This window comes from Leuresthes tenuis, unplaced genomic scaffold (genome assembly GCF_036924035.1).
Source record: "Leuresthes tenuis unplaced genomic scaffold, fLeuTen1.0.hap1 SCAF_20, whole genome shotgun sequence".
Taxonomy (NCBI): domain Eukaryota; kingdom Metazoa; phylum Chordata; class Actinopteri; order Atheriniformes; family Atherinopsidae; genus Leuresthes; species Leuresthes tenuis.
Window position 1 is genome coordinate 14,120,786 of NW_027325374.1, and position 13,614 is coordinate 14,134,399.

Consider the following 13,614-nt stretch of genomic DNA (forward strand, 5'->3'; position numbering starts at 1 on the left):
CATGAATTATGGATGTTTATGGATGTGCGTCACCTACAAGTTTTCTCCTGTGTTGTTTTCTCCAAATGCATTGGAAATTGCACCACTGCCTTGCTTTAAACGTCTTTGAATTTTATTCTCAATCTCATCCTGTTTGGAGTTCACATAGTGGATTGCTTTAAAATGGCACAAATATGTCTTATTTCTACTAACGCTTTGATGAATTGATGGGCTCAAAGAGCATCTCGCGCAATGGGTGAGGTAAGGCAACCAAATACTTTTTTTTTTAGCGCTAAGGTGCTCTGACGTCATTTTGTTGAAATATTTTTCTGTCGCTCTGCTGCTTTAGAGCTGACAGTCTGCTCAAGTTGCCAGAGAGCGCGCTCCGCTCTTTCCCATCGTGCGTAATGACTACGGAGACCTCCAGGAGTTTTAAGAGAGGATGACGTCCTCCAACTCAGTCCATAGCGACCTGACACATTCTCTGTCTGTGAGCTGAAGCGCACCGAATGTGGATTTTGTTAAAATGCTGCGCGGTGAGGAGATGGAAGTGTTGACACCTAAACTTTTCTGATTTCTTTATTATTTGGAGTCAGTGGACACTTCAGCCACTTGCGCGACTAAACAAAACAGGCTGGAGACGCAAGATCTGTTAGAAAACCATGCGCTGTATATATGCAAGGAGAGATGGCATGCGTGCTCCTCTTCTGTCGACTTTTCCCCTTCTCACATCGGCTCACAGGGACGTCCATTTGTTTCTTATCTCTGTTTCTCTCGTATCTGTGTTACTGTGCACTATTCCCCAACGGCACCGTTATGCAAAAGCCAGGTGATCCGACAGCCAGCTGTCAGCGAGCCGATGGAGCCAAGCGGCGCCTCCAGAAATCACTCTCCTGTCTTTTGCCAGTGGATGCGAGGGTGAGCGGCGTCGACGAAGCATCTCATCTGAAAACCGACCAAATACGTCCTTCCACCCCTCACGCCGTCAGGAATGGCACGCCCAGTCCTCCCATGAGTCACTTAAAGTTTGGCAATAAAAAGTTACCAAATGCGATCATAGTTGGTGTGAAAAAAGGAGGAACGAGAGCTGTTCTGGAGTTCATAAGAATTCATCCGGACGTGCGAGCGGCTGGAACCGAAACACACTTCTTTGATAGGAATTATGATAGAGGCCTTGAGTGGTACAGGTAAGAACACACCTGCACGGATTATTCTCTTTTTGTGTCATGACTCAAAAGTGAAGTTAAATTAAGTTCTAATATAATAGTTCATCATGCAGAGGAGATATGTTATCTTGTGCGCAATCACGAAGCTGTTCATGATTCATTCCATTTGATTTATAAAATCACAGGTTATATATTATAGATGATATAATAAAAAAGAAAATAGAACTCAGAAATGTGCGGGCAGTTTGCCACCACAAAATCAGTGTTGCTCCTCCGGTCAAGATTTTAAAAATCGTTTTTTCCAGTTTAAATAGCACATGAGGGACACCAGTTCATAAAATCCTCAAACTCATTTTTAGAATATAAGTTTTTTAAGGATATAAGTGTTTACACTACTACCCTCACATGGTTATCTTTTAAATCCTAGATAGATTGGTAGCTATTACAACTGAAATAGGCTTATCCCTAACCACACTTTTATTGAACTAAACTGAATTGATTGAGGAAAAAAATCTAAACAAGTTAGTTGTGAATCAGAGTTAAATCAAATCAAGGAGACAAACTGGTGGCAATGTCCAGTTTCCTTTGCTATGGCTCAGTGAAAAGCATGCAAAAAGAAGAAAGACAATCTAAGAGCCCAGGTGAGGTAATCCTTACTGAAATTGCATCTGGTAAATGACAATCTGGCACTAGTAAGTGAAGGCCAGCTGGGGGGAAATTAAAAGGAGACAACTCACAACAGTCAACAACATCAGCTACTGACTTAGGTAGGCATTAGCATGCCCCTGCTGGCAGCTAGTACACCAAGACAGGCAATTGAAAGCCTACTCATGCTACAACAGCTGTCTTTCTAAAGTGATGGAAATCACAGAATGATGTCAGTGACCCTACACCACTTGTACAGTACATCCAGCTTTGTGCCCTTTCACTGCATTTATATTCAAGGTCGAGATTAAATCTCACTCTAAATAAAGTAATTGGTTTTCAGTATATTTAGTTATTTGTCTAAATTGGTCAAAGTGTTGCATTTTTTGATTAATCTAATGAGACCTCAAAATCCAGCGAAGCCACTGGCAGTTTCATTAGGCTTAGCCTTAGCCTTGGAGTGCCATTTGCCAGTCAAGTCGTGTTCTCTCCCAAGCTACAGTATAATGCATACTCAAGGCTGTTGCTTATGCAGTTGGTAGCTAAGTTAGACATATGAGTTTCTTATCATTTTCCATTGCTAGCCTCTCAGTTACCTCAGCATGGATGTAGCCTCTGGTTTTCTCAGTAGCCTAGATTTTCTCACTTTTACGTTGCCATACATCGTTATCCCCTCACTGCCTTTCTGTGTAAATAATGTTTTGAGGCGAGTATCCTCGATGTGTGACAGTGGCTTTACTCATTTAAGCAACTTTAGAAACGAGTCTCATTTCAAACATCTTTAGAGGAATAAACCCTGTTTACACTGGCAGAAGAGTACCAGATGCCTTTCTGTTATGGAGTAAAGCAAATGTCTTTTTTGATTTTTCATTATGTCACACTTCTGAGGGCAAAGCATTGTAAACTGCAGCATGCTGGCCTGCTCGGCTGCCAGACACCTGTGCTATGCTGCTTACAGTAATATTTCAAAATTGATCTTAAGTATTTGATTTATCAATTTTAGAATGCATCAAGTTACAAATTTAACACAGTGTATCCCTGTCCAATTTCACTGTAATTATCCCATACAATAAATGTACTAATAATTATTTAAAGTCCTTAATTACTCATTTAAAGAAAAACCATGTTAGTTAAGTTAATGGGAAAAATTATACATACATGCAGTCAAACAGACAACCAAACACTCCCATACTTACCTAATTGCAATTAGATTACGTGTTAATGATTGTCTGTCATGACGCCTGCTGGGGGGTATGTGTATACAATAATTATAGACTGAAAGTATCTCAGCTAATTGGCTCTCTTCAGGATCATTGGCAGCTGAAGCCCTTTTATCTCAGAGATGTCTTTTAGAGATGTGAACCACAGTCCATTACCACAGTTTGATTGTCAGCTGTCAAAGCTGTTGAAAGGTCAAATGAGGATTGCCTTTCAAATAGAAGAGCTGCATTATCAGTAAAGTCCAAATTGTTGCTGGGAACAGTCTGATTCCGAATGTGTAACAGACTTTGCTGTGTTTCGGTTTATGCAATATCGGAACAAAAGACTGAAGTTCCCTGCAGTGAACCTGCCAAGCATCAGATGGTGGCTCAACTGGCCAAGTCTTAACAGTGCTAAACACTGCAGTGCAAAGCCAGGTGGGCCAGGTACTCCTGTGGAGAACAAACGAAAGCAAGTTACAGGAAAGTAAAAGCTGAAATGTATCTTGAGGCTCTTGGGCCACGTCTATCCTCATGTTCTAGTGTTAATTTTCTGCTGTTTCAATCAACAGTATACTGTTGTTCAGTAGAATTTAGCTTGCGCACTTAAAACCTTATCAGCAATAGTTAAGGTGTGGCACTGTCCTGCCTTGCACTGACATATTTCAATCACAAGTTAAAGAACTGTCTAACCTCTTAAGTAGCAATACAACTCTGGGACACTGAAAGATACAATATCTGCGTGATCAAAAAACAGTCTAAAACTTATATGACACAAAGGGAGTAAAACAGCGGTCCTAAAATTAAACACTATTAAAGGTTCTATTCTAAGGTCTACATTTAATGCCTAAGCCTAACCAACCAGAAAGTAAAAGTCAATAGCAAATTTAAGACAAAATAAGGTGTAAAAAGTGTTGTGTTAGACAGGAGCTGAATCTGGGTTTCTGGGATGATCATGGGTACCTCCATGCTTACAGACTGTCTAAGATCGTCACAAAGGTTTGTGTGCAACCGGATGGCAGCAGTGGCAGAGGCACGTTCGAAAGTAGAGATGACAACACAATCTGTTGTGCAGTAAATAACATCAACTGCTTAAAAAAGGCTGGAAACTGTCCGATATTATGAAGCAGTCCCATCCTTTTGCTAATAACAGAAGAATGCTGTGGATCCAGGCAAATAGGAGGGTATATGGCAATTCCATCACTCCTAAAAGCAGTGAAAGTTTCTGCAGCACAGCAGCTATTGATATATTCAGCGTTGTCTATCCTGCCAAGATATAGAAATGTAATCATGGCCAGCCATCGTCTGTTAGCGAGCAAGCTGTCACATTTGCCTTTGTACAGTGTGTTTATTGTAGGTCTAGCTCTATTTTTATGTAACATGTTCCAGGTTGATAAGTCTCTTTTTCAACGTTGTAAACATTTAAACTTTGATTTATTGAGCCCATGGACTGGTGACCTGTCCAGGTGCCCCCAGTAACCCTGAGTTGGATTAGGTGGGTATAGAAAATGAATGGATGGATGGATTATTAAGCCCAGTGACGGTAATGTTACCAACATGCAACTGATGCTGCCAAATGAGGAGAGCAGAAACAGACAACTGACATCATAAGCAAAGTAAGGTGTTTCTGACACATTTTGGATCACATTTTACACAATTTTATATAAAAACTGTAATTATTAAGTCTATTAGAATACCACAATGCAAGTGTATATTTGTTAGTTTTTTTAAATGGCATGACTGTCAACCAAGTTTATGCCCCAAAACATACAAAATGATAATATAGATATCTTTATTTCACACGTGAAAAATATGAAGTTGTGTCCAATAACACAAATATAAGACAGAAGGCTAGACTATCATGCTTTACCACTCTGCTTGTAAGCTACAGAATGGGGGTTTAAAGTACTGCTTCTCAGAGAACGCTTCAGTCTGTGTGTATAATTGAGAAACTGCTCAGCCGATCACTCCACTTCCAATGCTAAATCCACTACACCATCATGCTATTTGATAGCACACACTGATGGGGAACCACACTGTGTATTTGGTCAGGTGGAGTTTTTCTTCTTTACATCATTACAGCTCGATTTTTGTTTGAAATGGGCGGATATCCCAAACTTAGGACTTCTGGTTCAACCTGTGACCTCCTCACACTGACTTTGTAGGAGTTAAAAAGGGAAACACCTATCAATCAATGTAATTTCACAAACTTTTTCATGCTGATGACAAGGAGGAGAGAGCTGTATGGTTATTATAGTTTTTAGAAACCGACAAAGATATATATCATCGGTGTCATTCGAAAGTTACAAATATGTATAGAATTCAACAATAGAAGGCTTTCATTTAGCGTTGCCTCACAGCGTTGCCTCAGTTAGCTCAATGATAAGAATCCCAGTAATTCATTTGAAGGAGAAAATTCAAACATTCAAACATAATTTTTCTTGTCAAACTTTTTTAATTGAAGAAAATAAAAATTAAGAATTAAAAAGCAAAATGCAGTCACTATGCAAAGAATAGTTTTAGCTTAACTGTGTTCTATAGTCTCTGATAGTTTTCCATCAAAGTACAATCTTTTTCTCTGTGAATGTTTACCTGTTTAAATCTCTTCTCTCAGACCTCTCGGTGGCCTAGTTTGAAGACCCAGAAGTAACCCTAACAGAGTTACTCTGCTATATATATGTTCTGTTTGTATTCACTGTGATTTATTGCTCTCGAACAGTGCAGGGCTGATGCACAGGAAAGCTGTCAGCAACACAAGTCTCCTGTGACAACAGACCACTATGTCTTCTCTTCATTTACATTGAAAAACTGGGTTCATGGCCAAACAGGAGTTCAGTTAGGGTGGTTTTATGCTTTTGCAATTCTCCTGTGTGCACTTGTCCTAATTAAATCTCATATACACATTTACTTTTGACAGAGTGAATCCAAGGACATTATGTCCTCTGTGTCTGAATATTCCAGCCTTAGTTGTAATTCAAGCAGCTCTAAACAGCAAGATTATGTTATAAATAACACCCAAAGGTGAATGTATGTGAGAAACCCTTAGCTTATTGGAACTTTTACTTTCTGTTTTCATTTTTCATTCAGAAGTTTAATGCCGAGGACCCTTGAAAGCCAAATTACAATGGAGAAGACACCGAGCTACTTTGTGACTAAAGAGACTCCACACCGGATCTCTGCCATGTCCCAAGATACCAAGCTCATTGTGGTGGTTCGTGACCCCGTCACTCGAGCAATATCAGATTATACTCAGACTTTATCCAAAACTCCCGACCTCCCAAGCTTCCAGGAGCTGGCCTTCAGAAACCAGAGCCTGGGCATCGTGGACATGTCTTGGAATGCCATTCGGATCGGCCTGTATGCCCTCCACCTCGAAAACTGGCTGCGCTACTTCCCTTTGACTCAGATCCACTTTGTGAGCGGAGAGCGGCTTATCACAGACCCGGCAGGGGAGCTGGCCCGGGTGCAGGACTTCCTTGGGTTAAAACGCATTGTCACTGACAAACACTTCTATTTCAACCGCACCAAGGGCTTCCCTTGCCTTAAAAAGCCAGAGAGCAGTGGCTCTCCTCGCTGCCTGGGCAAGTCAAAGGGCAGAACTCATGTGCAGATAGACAGAGATGCAATTGATCAACTGCGAGACTTCTACAGGCCTTATAATGTAAAGTTCTATGAAATGGTGGGACACGATTTCAAGTGGGAGTAGATGCCTGAAATGCGCTGTATTTTGAATTGCACACTAAAGATGTTTGGGTTTTTCAAATGTTTGCCGTCAGTACGTCTGAGGCAGTCTCAAGACAAATTTCAAGTGAAACTGCAGAAGCAATTCTACTGTTTGATGTGACTGATGAACAGAGCACTTGTTACCATCCTATTAGTTGCTAGATATCATTTCAGCATTGAGAACAGTGAGTTATTTTGACTGGTGTAAGTATGGGTTATTGCTGACTAGATTGCTGACTTCCTCACAAAAAGTAGATTCCAGGAAATGGGATTAGTTCCTGTCAAAGTCTGCATCACTTATCAAGGAATGGCTTGAAAGTGAGACCTTGGAAAATGTCAGCAAAGTCTTCAGGGAGAGCAGTGTTAAGCTACAGCACTGTGGTGGGAAGTCCAAAATTTGAAGCCATATAACAAGTATGAACCACCTAATATAATGTTTCCCATATTTCCTGTTAGTATATGCAGTAAAAGTTGTGGTTTGCTTGCAAAATGTGTTTAGTTACAAAGGTGTCTAATCATAGCATTGCTTGTCCATGAACTTCATTAAACTAATCTCTAGTCTCATCTGAAGCTTTGACTGCTATAAAGTGCATTTTCTCCCTCCCTGCTTTCACTTAGAAAAACCAAAACTGAAAACGTTGCATCAATGAAAAATCCGTGCCCCTTAAAAATGGCAGTAGCAAACATGAAGTTTGCAAGGTTATGGTTCAGACGGCTATTCTTTGAGGGTGATTGCTTTCTATAAGGTTTGATGTGAGCCTCGGAGCTGGTGGTAGGTGGATGAGTGGGTGTAGGTGTAAGGAATTTCAATCACTTTTCAAAGACAAAGGAGAGAACACCTAGTCGTGATGGGTTATCAAATAGATTCCAGGACTTTGTGTCACAATATTGCGGTGAAAAGTTGGAATTTGGCTACGTTTTTTGAATACTAAAGCCAGACTTTCTGTCCTTGCTGCAAAAGCAAAAGAATAAACACTTGGTGACACATGAACAGGAAGCATATTTTATCATTTTGAAGAAGCATTTGTATGATTCTAAACTCAAGCTCCATATCACACACCATGATATTATGGGTATTATTATGGGTAATGTGCATTTTAAGAAGGTCACATTATCATTTTGTGCTTTTCTTTTTCCTTCAGTGTCTTATTGTGTATTGCTAATTTGTGCACAAAAAGGTCTGCAAAGACTGTTGCAGGAGCTGTTCTCGCTCAGATCAAACAAACTGTCTCTCCTCGCTTTTCTTCACGTGCTTAATGTTCTCCTTTGGTGTCAATGCAGACTCCTACCTGAGGGAGGGTCTTAAAGAGACAGGAGCTGAAACAAAGCATGGTAAACATAAAGATGAACGGTATTAGGAGAAATGTGTGTGTTTTGGCTGTCATGGCATGTAAAACCTGTTCTACCAATCCACCAAAATGAAAGGATGAACCTGCAAATGAATACAATATGCTCTCTTTAAAGTATGATTATGCTACAGTGTTTCATTATCTTAATGTAAGCATGAAGAAAAGAGGTAAAAGTGTTGACAACCAGTGTTGACAGGGGTGACAATGCACCATCAAATGTAAAGTCTCCATATCATTTTGAGTTCATAAAACGGACAGGTAATAAGTCTGGTGTGCATTACAAGCTAGACTGTATTTTATCTCCAGTTATGTGCCAGACTTGTATGTCAAAGTGAAAAAAAAACTATCAAATAACTTTTTCTAGTGCTGAAAAGTACCAAAAATGCTTGTGATTCTCATTCTTTTGAATCAAGTAAACCAATTCTCCTGTAGCTATCTATAATGAAATTTTTACAAATGACCTGTTTTCCTTCACTAAGGAAAATAGATAACTGTGCAGAGCAAGTGTTAAGAACTGCAGCAAACTGCAGCAAACTAAACCAAATTGCTTTCTTTTTAAATGTATTATCCCTGAGTCATTTTTCAAAGGAGACATATAGTCTTAAGTCTTAATATATATATATACATGACCTGTAGAATGACTAAATTATAAAAAATTAATCAAACATCCTCTAATTCTCAGATTCAGTCCAAAAAAAGCAAAGACCAATGGGAAATAGAAAGGTTATACAAAAAAATTAAGAAACTATAAAGATGAATAAATTATATTGTAAAAGATAGAAAAAAACGTCTTAGAAAAACAGAAATTAACTATTTATGTTCAAGAATTAAAAATACATACTGAATAAAGGGGAAAAGTTGCTTGTTGCATTCTTATTTACATTCAATACAGGAATCCACCGGTGGGGGCAAGTTAATATCAAACAGTTGATTCATGTTGGATCTTCAAAAAAATCTGTTTTCTTAACTAATAAAACTCATTAATGTAAGTTTCACCCCGTTCTCTGCATACCTCAGAAGCACAGTTCTTTTATCTGTGTGAGTACTGTTTCATCTGGAATCTTCTTGAAATTTGCATGTGCCAGCGTACATGCTTTGAAGATTTCCCGGCGTTTGGCATTAGAAATCCAGAAAGTTGAGCTCAGGAAATCTGCTCTTTTCTTTGCTATGTTTAGACTCTGCCATTCTCACTTTTTCCACCCTTCTGCAAACGGCCACATTGTTAAAAAGAAGAAAAAAAAAATCATGAAAGATGCTCCTGTCTCCGTGACCCTCCCTCAACCCAGACGCCTGCCTTTTCTTCTCCATCTCTCCTCAGAGCTTCTCTTTCGCTCTCCCTGTCCCAACATTCATTAGACTCACAGGACCTCCAGGTGGGGGAGTGTAGGCAGTGCGGCTGCACCACCTCTGATGCCCTTCTTGTCATAACGCTCACCAGCAGCTCATTTCTGTTGCTCATCGAGCACGCACAGGTGAACGTCTATCCAGTCCTCGCTGCGAGCAGCAACCCCTCTGTATGGTACACGGGGGTCCTAATTAGGCCTGAGGGCTGGAGAGAAGCAATCCCCCAGAACAAGCATCAGCCAGAGTCTGATTAGACTCTGCTCGTGAACGGCTCTCTGGAGATTGCTTGCAGGTCAAATCTCTCCTTCTCTTTCTACCTTTGCCTCTCATGCACACTCACATTGTACACACACTTGCGTTCCTTTTGAAACACAAGCACCCCCCCCCCCCCCCCGAGACTATCCCATGCAAATCCTGAAATCCTTTGCATGTTGGAGCACTGCAACGTGACCTATTTGCACTCAAGCTAATGAGGTGCTTGTGAAGCTTAATGAGTATTTGATGTGTGGATATCATGTTGATTAGTGTTTTGTCTTGTTATGATACATGACTGAATGACTAAATGGAAACGTCTCGAACAAATTACCAAATAAGGACATGTTTAGCATGCTAAATCTTTTGATTGCATTTCTGATCTGAAGATTTCTCCCGTCGCGTACAGTTCACATCAGCCCATCCTCATGCTGCTGCCTGGTAATTACTGAATGCTTGAAATATCTGAAGAGAGCTGAAGTGATCTGTTAATACTTCAGAAAACCGTCAATGAGCACTACTTATTGCTAAAACTAACTTTAAGACATGAAAGACATGAGTAGACACAAATTGTTCTTTTTGCATTTTAGTGAGAGCCATAAACGTTCTGAAGATGGAGGACTGGGATGTGATCTGGAGGGGCGGAAATCTATGCAGAAATGGTCTGCTTTTCTCTAAAGCACCAACCAGTAAGTCATGCTGCCAGGGTAGTGGCTGGAGAGAGACTTTCAAGTGTTCGTATGTCACAGCGATGTTCTCTCCATGCAGATAATGTAGTTCATCTCCAGCATAATCCCTGTTGCTTAATGTAGCCTCAAACCTTCACTCCTTTGGATTTTTAATGAGCACAGAGGCAAGACGGAAGAAGCGGCAAAGGATTATTTCCAAAGGAATCCTCCCCTGAAACTGTAATATTGGGATCATTTCACATGTAGTTGTCAACAATACCCCTAATAAGTGTTAATGCATGCCCTCAGGAAAACACAACCCACATACTGCTCTATTCAAGTTGTGGTGAATTAAAAGAGTTCACATTCTCTTAGTTCTCCTCTTCCTTGCAGTTTGCTCATGGTGTTCTCATGGGATTGCATGAGGTTCCCTGGTATCCGAATGAGACAGCAGCTGACAGTGCCGAGGCAGAGATTCAGCAGTGCACCTCATTCGGTCCTAATGCTTCAGAATAGTTTAGCTTCTGCAGCCGACAGGATGTCCCAGTGGTCGAAATCACCAGTGGCAAAGGAGCCAAATTAAAATGAAGCGCTGACAACAGTGGCGCACTCTCAAATATGGGATGATACATGTTCTACAACTATTTGGAGACCAATGTTAGTGCTGCGGTCTGTAGAAATGACACTTAATAAGCATGCATATGTGATGTGCTCTATAAACTTATACAGGCACCAAGGAAGTGAAGAACTGAAGTGGAATAAAAAGTGAAATATAAATTTTAATGTGGGTCATGTAGGCTTTATATAATTCACATCTTTGCATCTATATTCAAATCGGCAGCCACCTCCATGCGTCTTTTTAACAGGAGAGTGAGAAGGACGGTGAAGATGCGAGATTCTGTTGGGCGCGTGCCCTTTCAAGATTTAGATGTGTGAAATTCTGCAGAGTCCTCTAAACCAGAAACAGTTGTTCAGTGCCATCTCCTTGTTGTTGTATCTATTTGTCAGACAAGTGAGAGTCTGCCTTCTGAGGAGTAGCAAAAGTGTGATAGAGAGCTGATTAGATTGGAGGAGTAGTCAGACCTCAGTGTCTATCTCACCAGGAGATGTGTTCTAATTAGAGATCGTGCCTCGTGTCTCACTGAGGAGAATAACAAGCCTCATCCCAAGGCTGCCTCCAGATGAACCAGCAAACCAAAACACATCTGATGTAGATGAAACCTCTGGACTTCAGACTGCACCTGAGTAGACATGCGGCACATTAGGATTTTGATGGTGGTTGAGTGGGAGCAGTCTTTAAACAAGACACCTTGCAAAACTGAAACAACAATGTGGGACTCTCAGCTTTATGTATGCACAGGTTTAATTACATGAAATATATTCTGCAGTATGGCTAAACCACAATCACCTTTCGTTTTTTTCATTTTCAACACGGAAGGAATTCTTTTCTTGTTGTTCAGATTTTTCTTTGTTGGACTGAACCTTGATGACTGAATGAATTAATTAGTAGACCAGCTCCAAAGTGTAAATATCTTTTAAATGACATTTTGACTTTTTTTTTGCTTATTTTGGAAGTGGCCAATTTGTATTTCTTCCTATGTTATTATAGATCTCACCTTTCTGTTCATCATTTATACATTTTACTGAATGCTAACACTTTAATTAAGTAGATCAAACACTCCAAAGTTACATCTGTATGTCTTTGTCTTCTCTGGAGCTGGAAACTTTGTGAACCATTGAGAAATGTCTATATTTCTGCATTAAAAATACCTTAAAGAGACTTTGGCCATTTGCTTATCGAGGAAAATGGGGAACTATTCATTATTTCATATATTGCTTTCATTGGTTGTCCTGCCAATCAGCTTGGAGGAATTTCAACTGATTCCTCTTCAACTCTGGGACGTCAGTGGATTTCCACACATCGAATGCATTTCTATTAGAAAAAGTTCAAGATTTTGACTTGGCCATTCCTTTCAAAACATTAACTTATTTTTTCTTTACTTATTCTTTGACAGACAAACTGTCATTCAGAATGATGTCTTCCTTCAAAATGGCAATACTGGCCCCAAAACATGACACTACCATCATCTTGTTTTAGAATAAAAAACAGTGTTTTCCTTTCTCCAAACATAACACTTGATTTAAGTAAGTATTTAAGTATTCATCCAGAGAACATTTTTCCTATAACTTTCTGGTTTTGTCCACATGAGAAACAAACTACAACAAAGAGTTCAGTGAGTAGTCGCTCCCTCTTTTTTCAGAGTTCTCATAACTGTGGAGTCGACATTAACATTAGAACGGTGGAACTTAGGCCAAAGCTTAAAGGTTACCCTGGGTTCTTCTTTGACCTCACAGACTGTCATACAACTTGCTCGTGGAATGATTTTTGTTTGTAGACTACTTTTAAGGAAGAGATGAGCTTGATGAGCGTCAGTTACTCTTCCTTTCAGGGGTCCTGTGCCATGGTCAGACTTTGATGCGTTCATTGATTAAAACAGGCCAGCCACTGACGTCTGATCGTCATTCCGCTGACTGAAAGCAAACCCTAATGAAAGCTGCTTGCTCATCCAAGTGCTGATGTCCTAATGTTATGGTTTTCACTGAGGCAGAATTAGATCATCATTAGTACTTTTAGTATAAATTACAGTGCTTTTCTTCACAAATAGACAAATTGTTTTCCATCACGGGGTAACACACACGCTCACTGTGGATAATGGTCCAACCCCCACAGGCAGCTTGTCTCAGATTGGATGTCAGATGCTGGAGACAGCTGCACTCATCACAGCTTTTATGAATGCATTACCTTTTATGTTCATCCAAGCACTAATTTATCTTCTTCAGTAAATCAAACCGGACAGACATTCGCTCACTGTTCCTCTCTGGAAAATTGGAACTTTCAGAAACTGTGCTTCGTGTAAGACAAATTCCTGCAGCCAAAATAACAGCAAATCTTTCTGCTGGGTGGTAATTCAAACCTCATCTTTGATGGAGTATATTTACAGATATTTGTGTGTTTGTGTATGCGTGCTGCCTGTTTGCACCCTCGTTTTTTTTATAAGCTGAGATTACTTGTGAAAAATCAAAGTGTGTTATTTGCCTTCACGAAACGCCACAACATCAAAGACTTTCCCCTACTCCCACAAGAACCCAAGAAGCTGGAGTTTTTTTGCCCGTGCAGCTTTGCCTTCTTCCATCTCAGCATTGCTCAAAAGCCTCTAATGATACAAGATACAAGATGGAGAGAGTGCTGCCAACAAAACAGAGGGGAAAAAAAAAGATCAACAACCAA

The 13,614-nt window shown here is 40.1% G+C and overlaps 1 protein-coding gene across 1 annotated transcript; it reads left to right on the forward strand.

Moving 5' to 3' along the window:
* The first annotated feature begins 638 nt into the window (after window positions 1-638).
* On the forward strand, window positions 639-7,556 carry LOC140278220 (heparan sulfate glucosamine 3-O-sulfotransferase 2-like). Its single transcript, XM_072373172.1, has 2 exons — window positions 639-1,166; window positions 6,077-7,556. Exons 1-2 carry the CDS (start codon window positions 655-657, stop codon window positions 6,693-6,695), a joined length of 1,131 nt encoding a protein of 376 aa, XP_072229273.1. The 5' UTR covers window positions 639-654; the 3' UTR covers window positions 6,696-7,556.
* The last annotated feature ends 6,058 nt before the right edge of the window (window positions 7,557-13,614 follow it).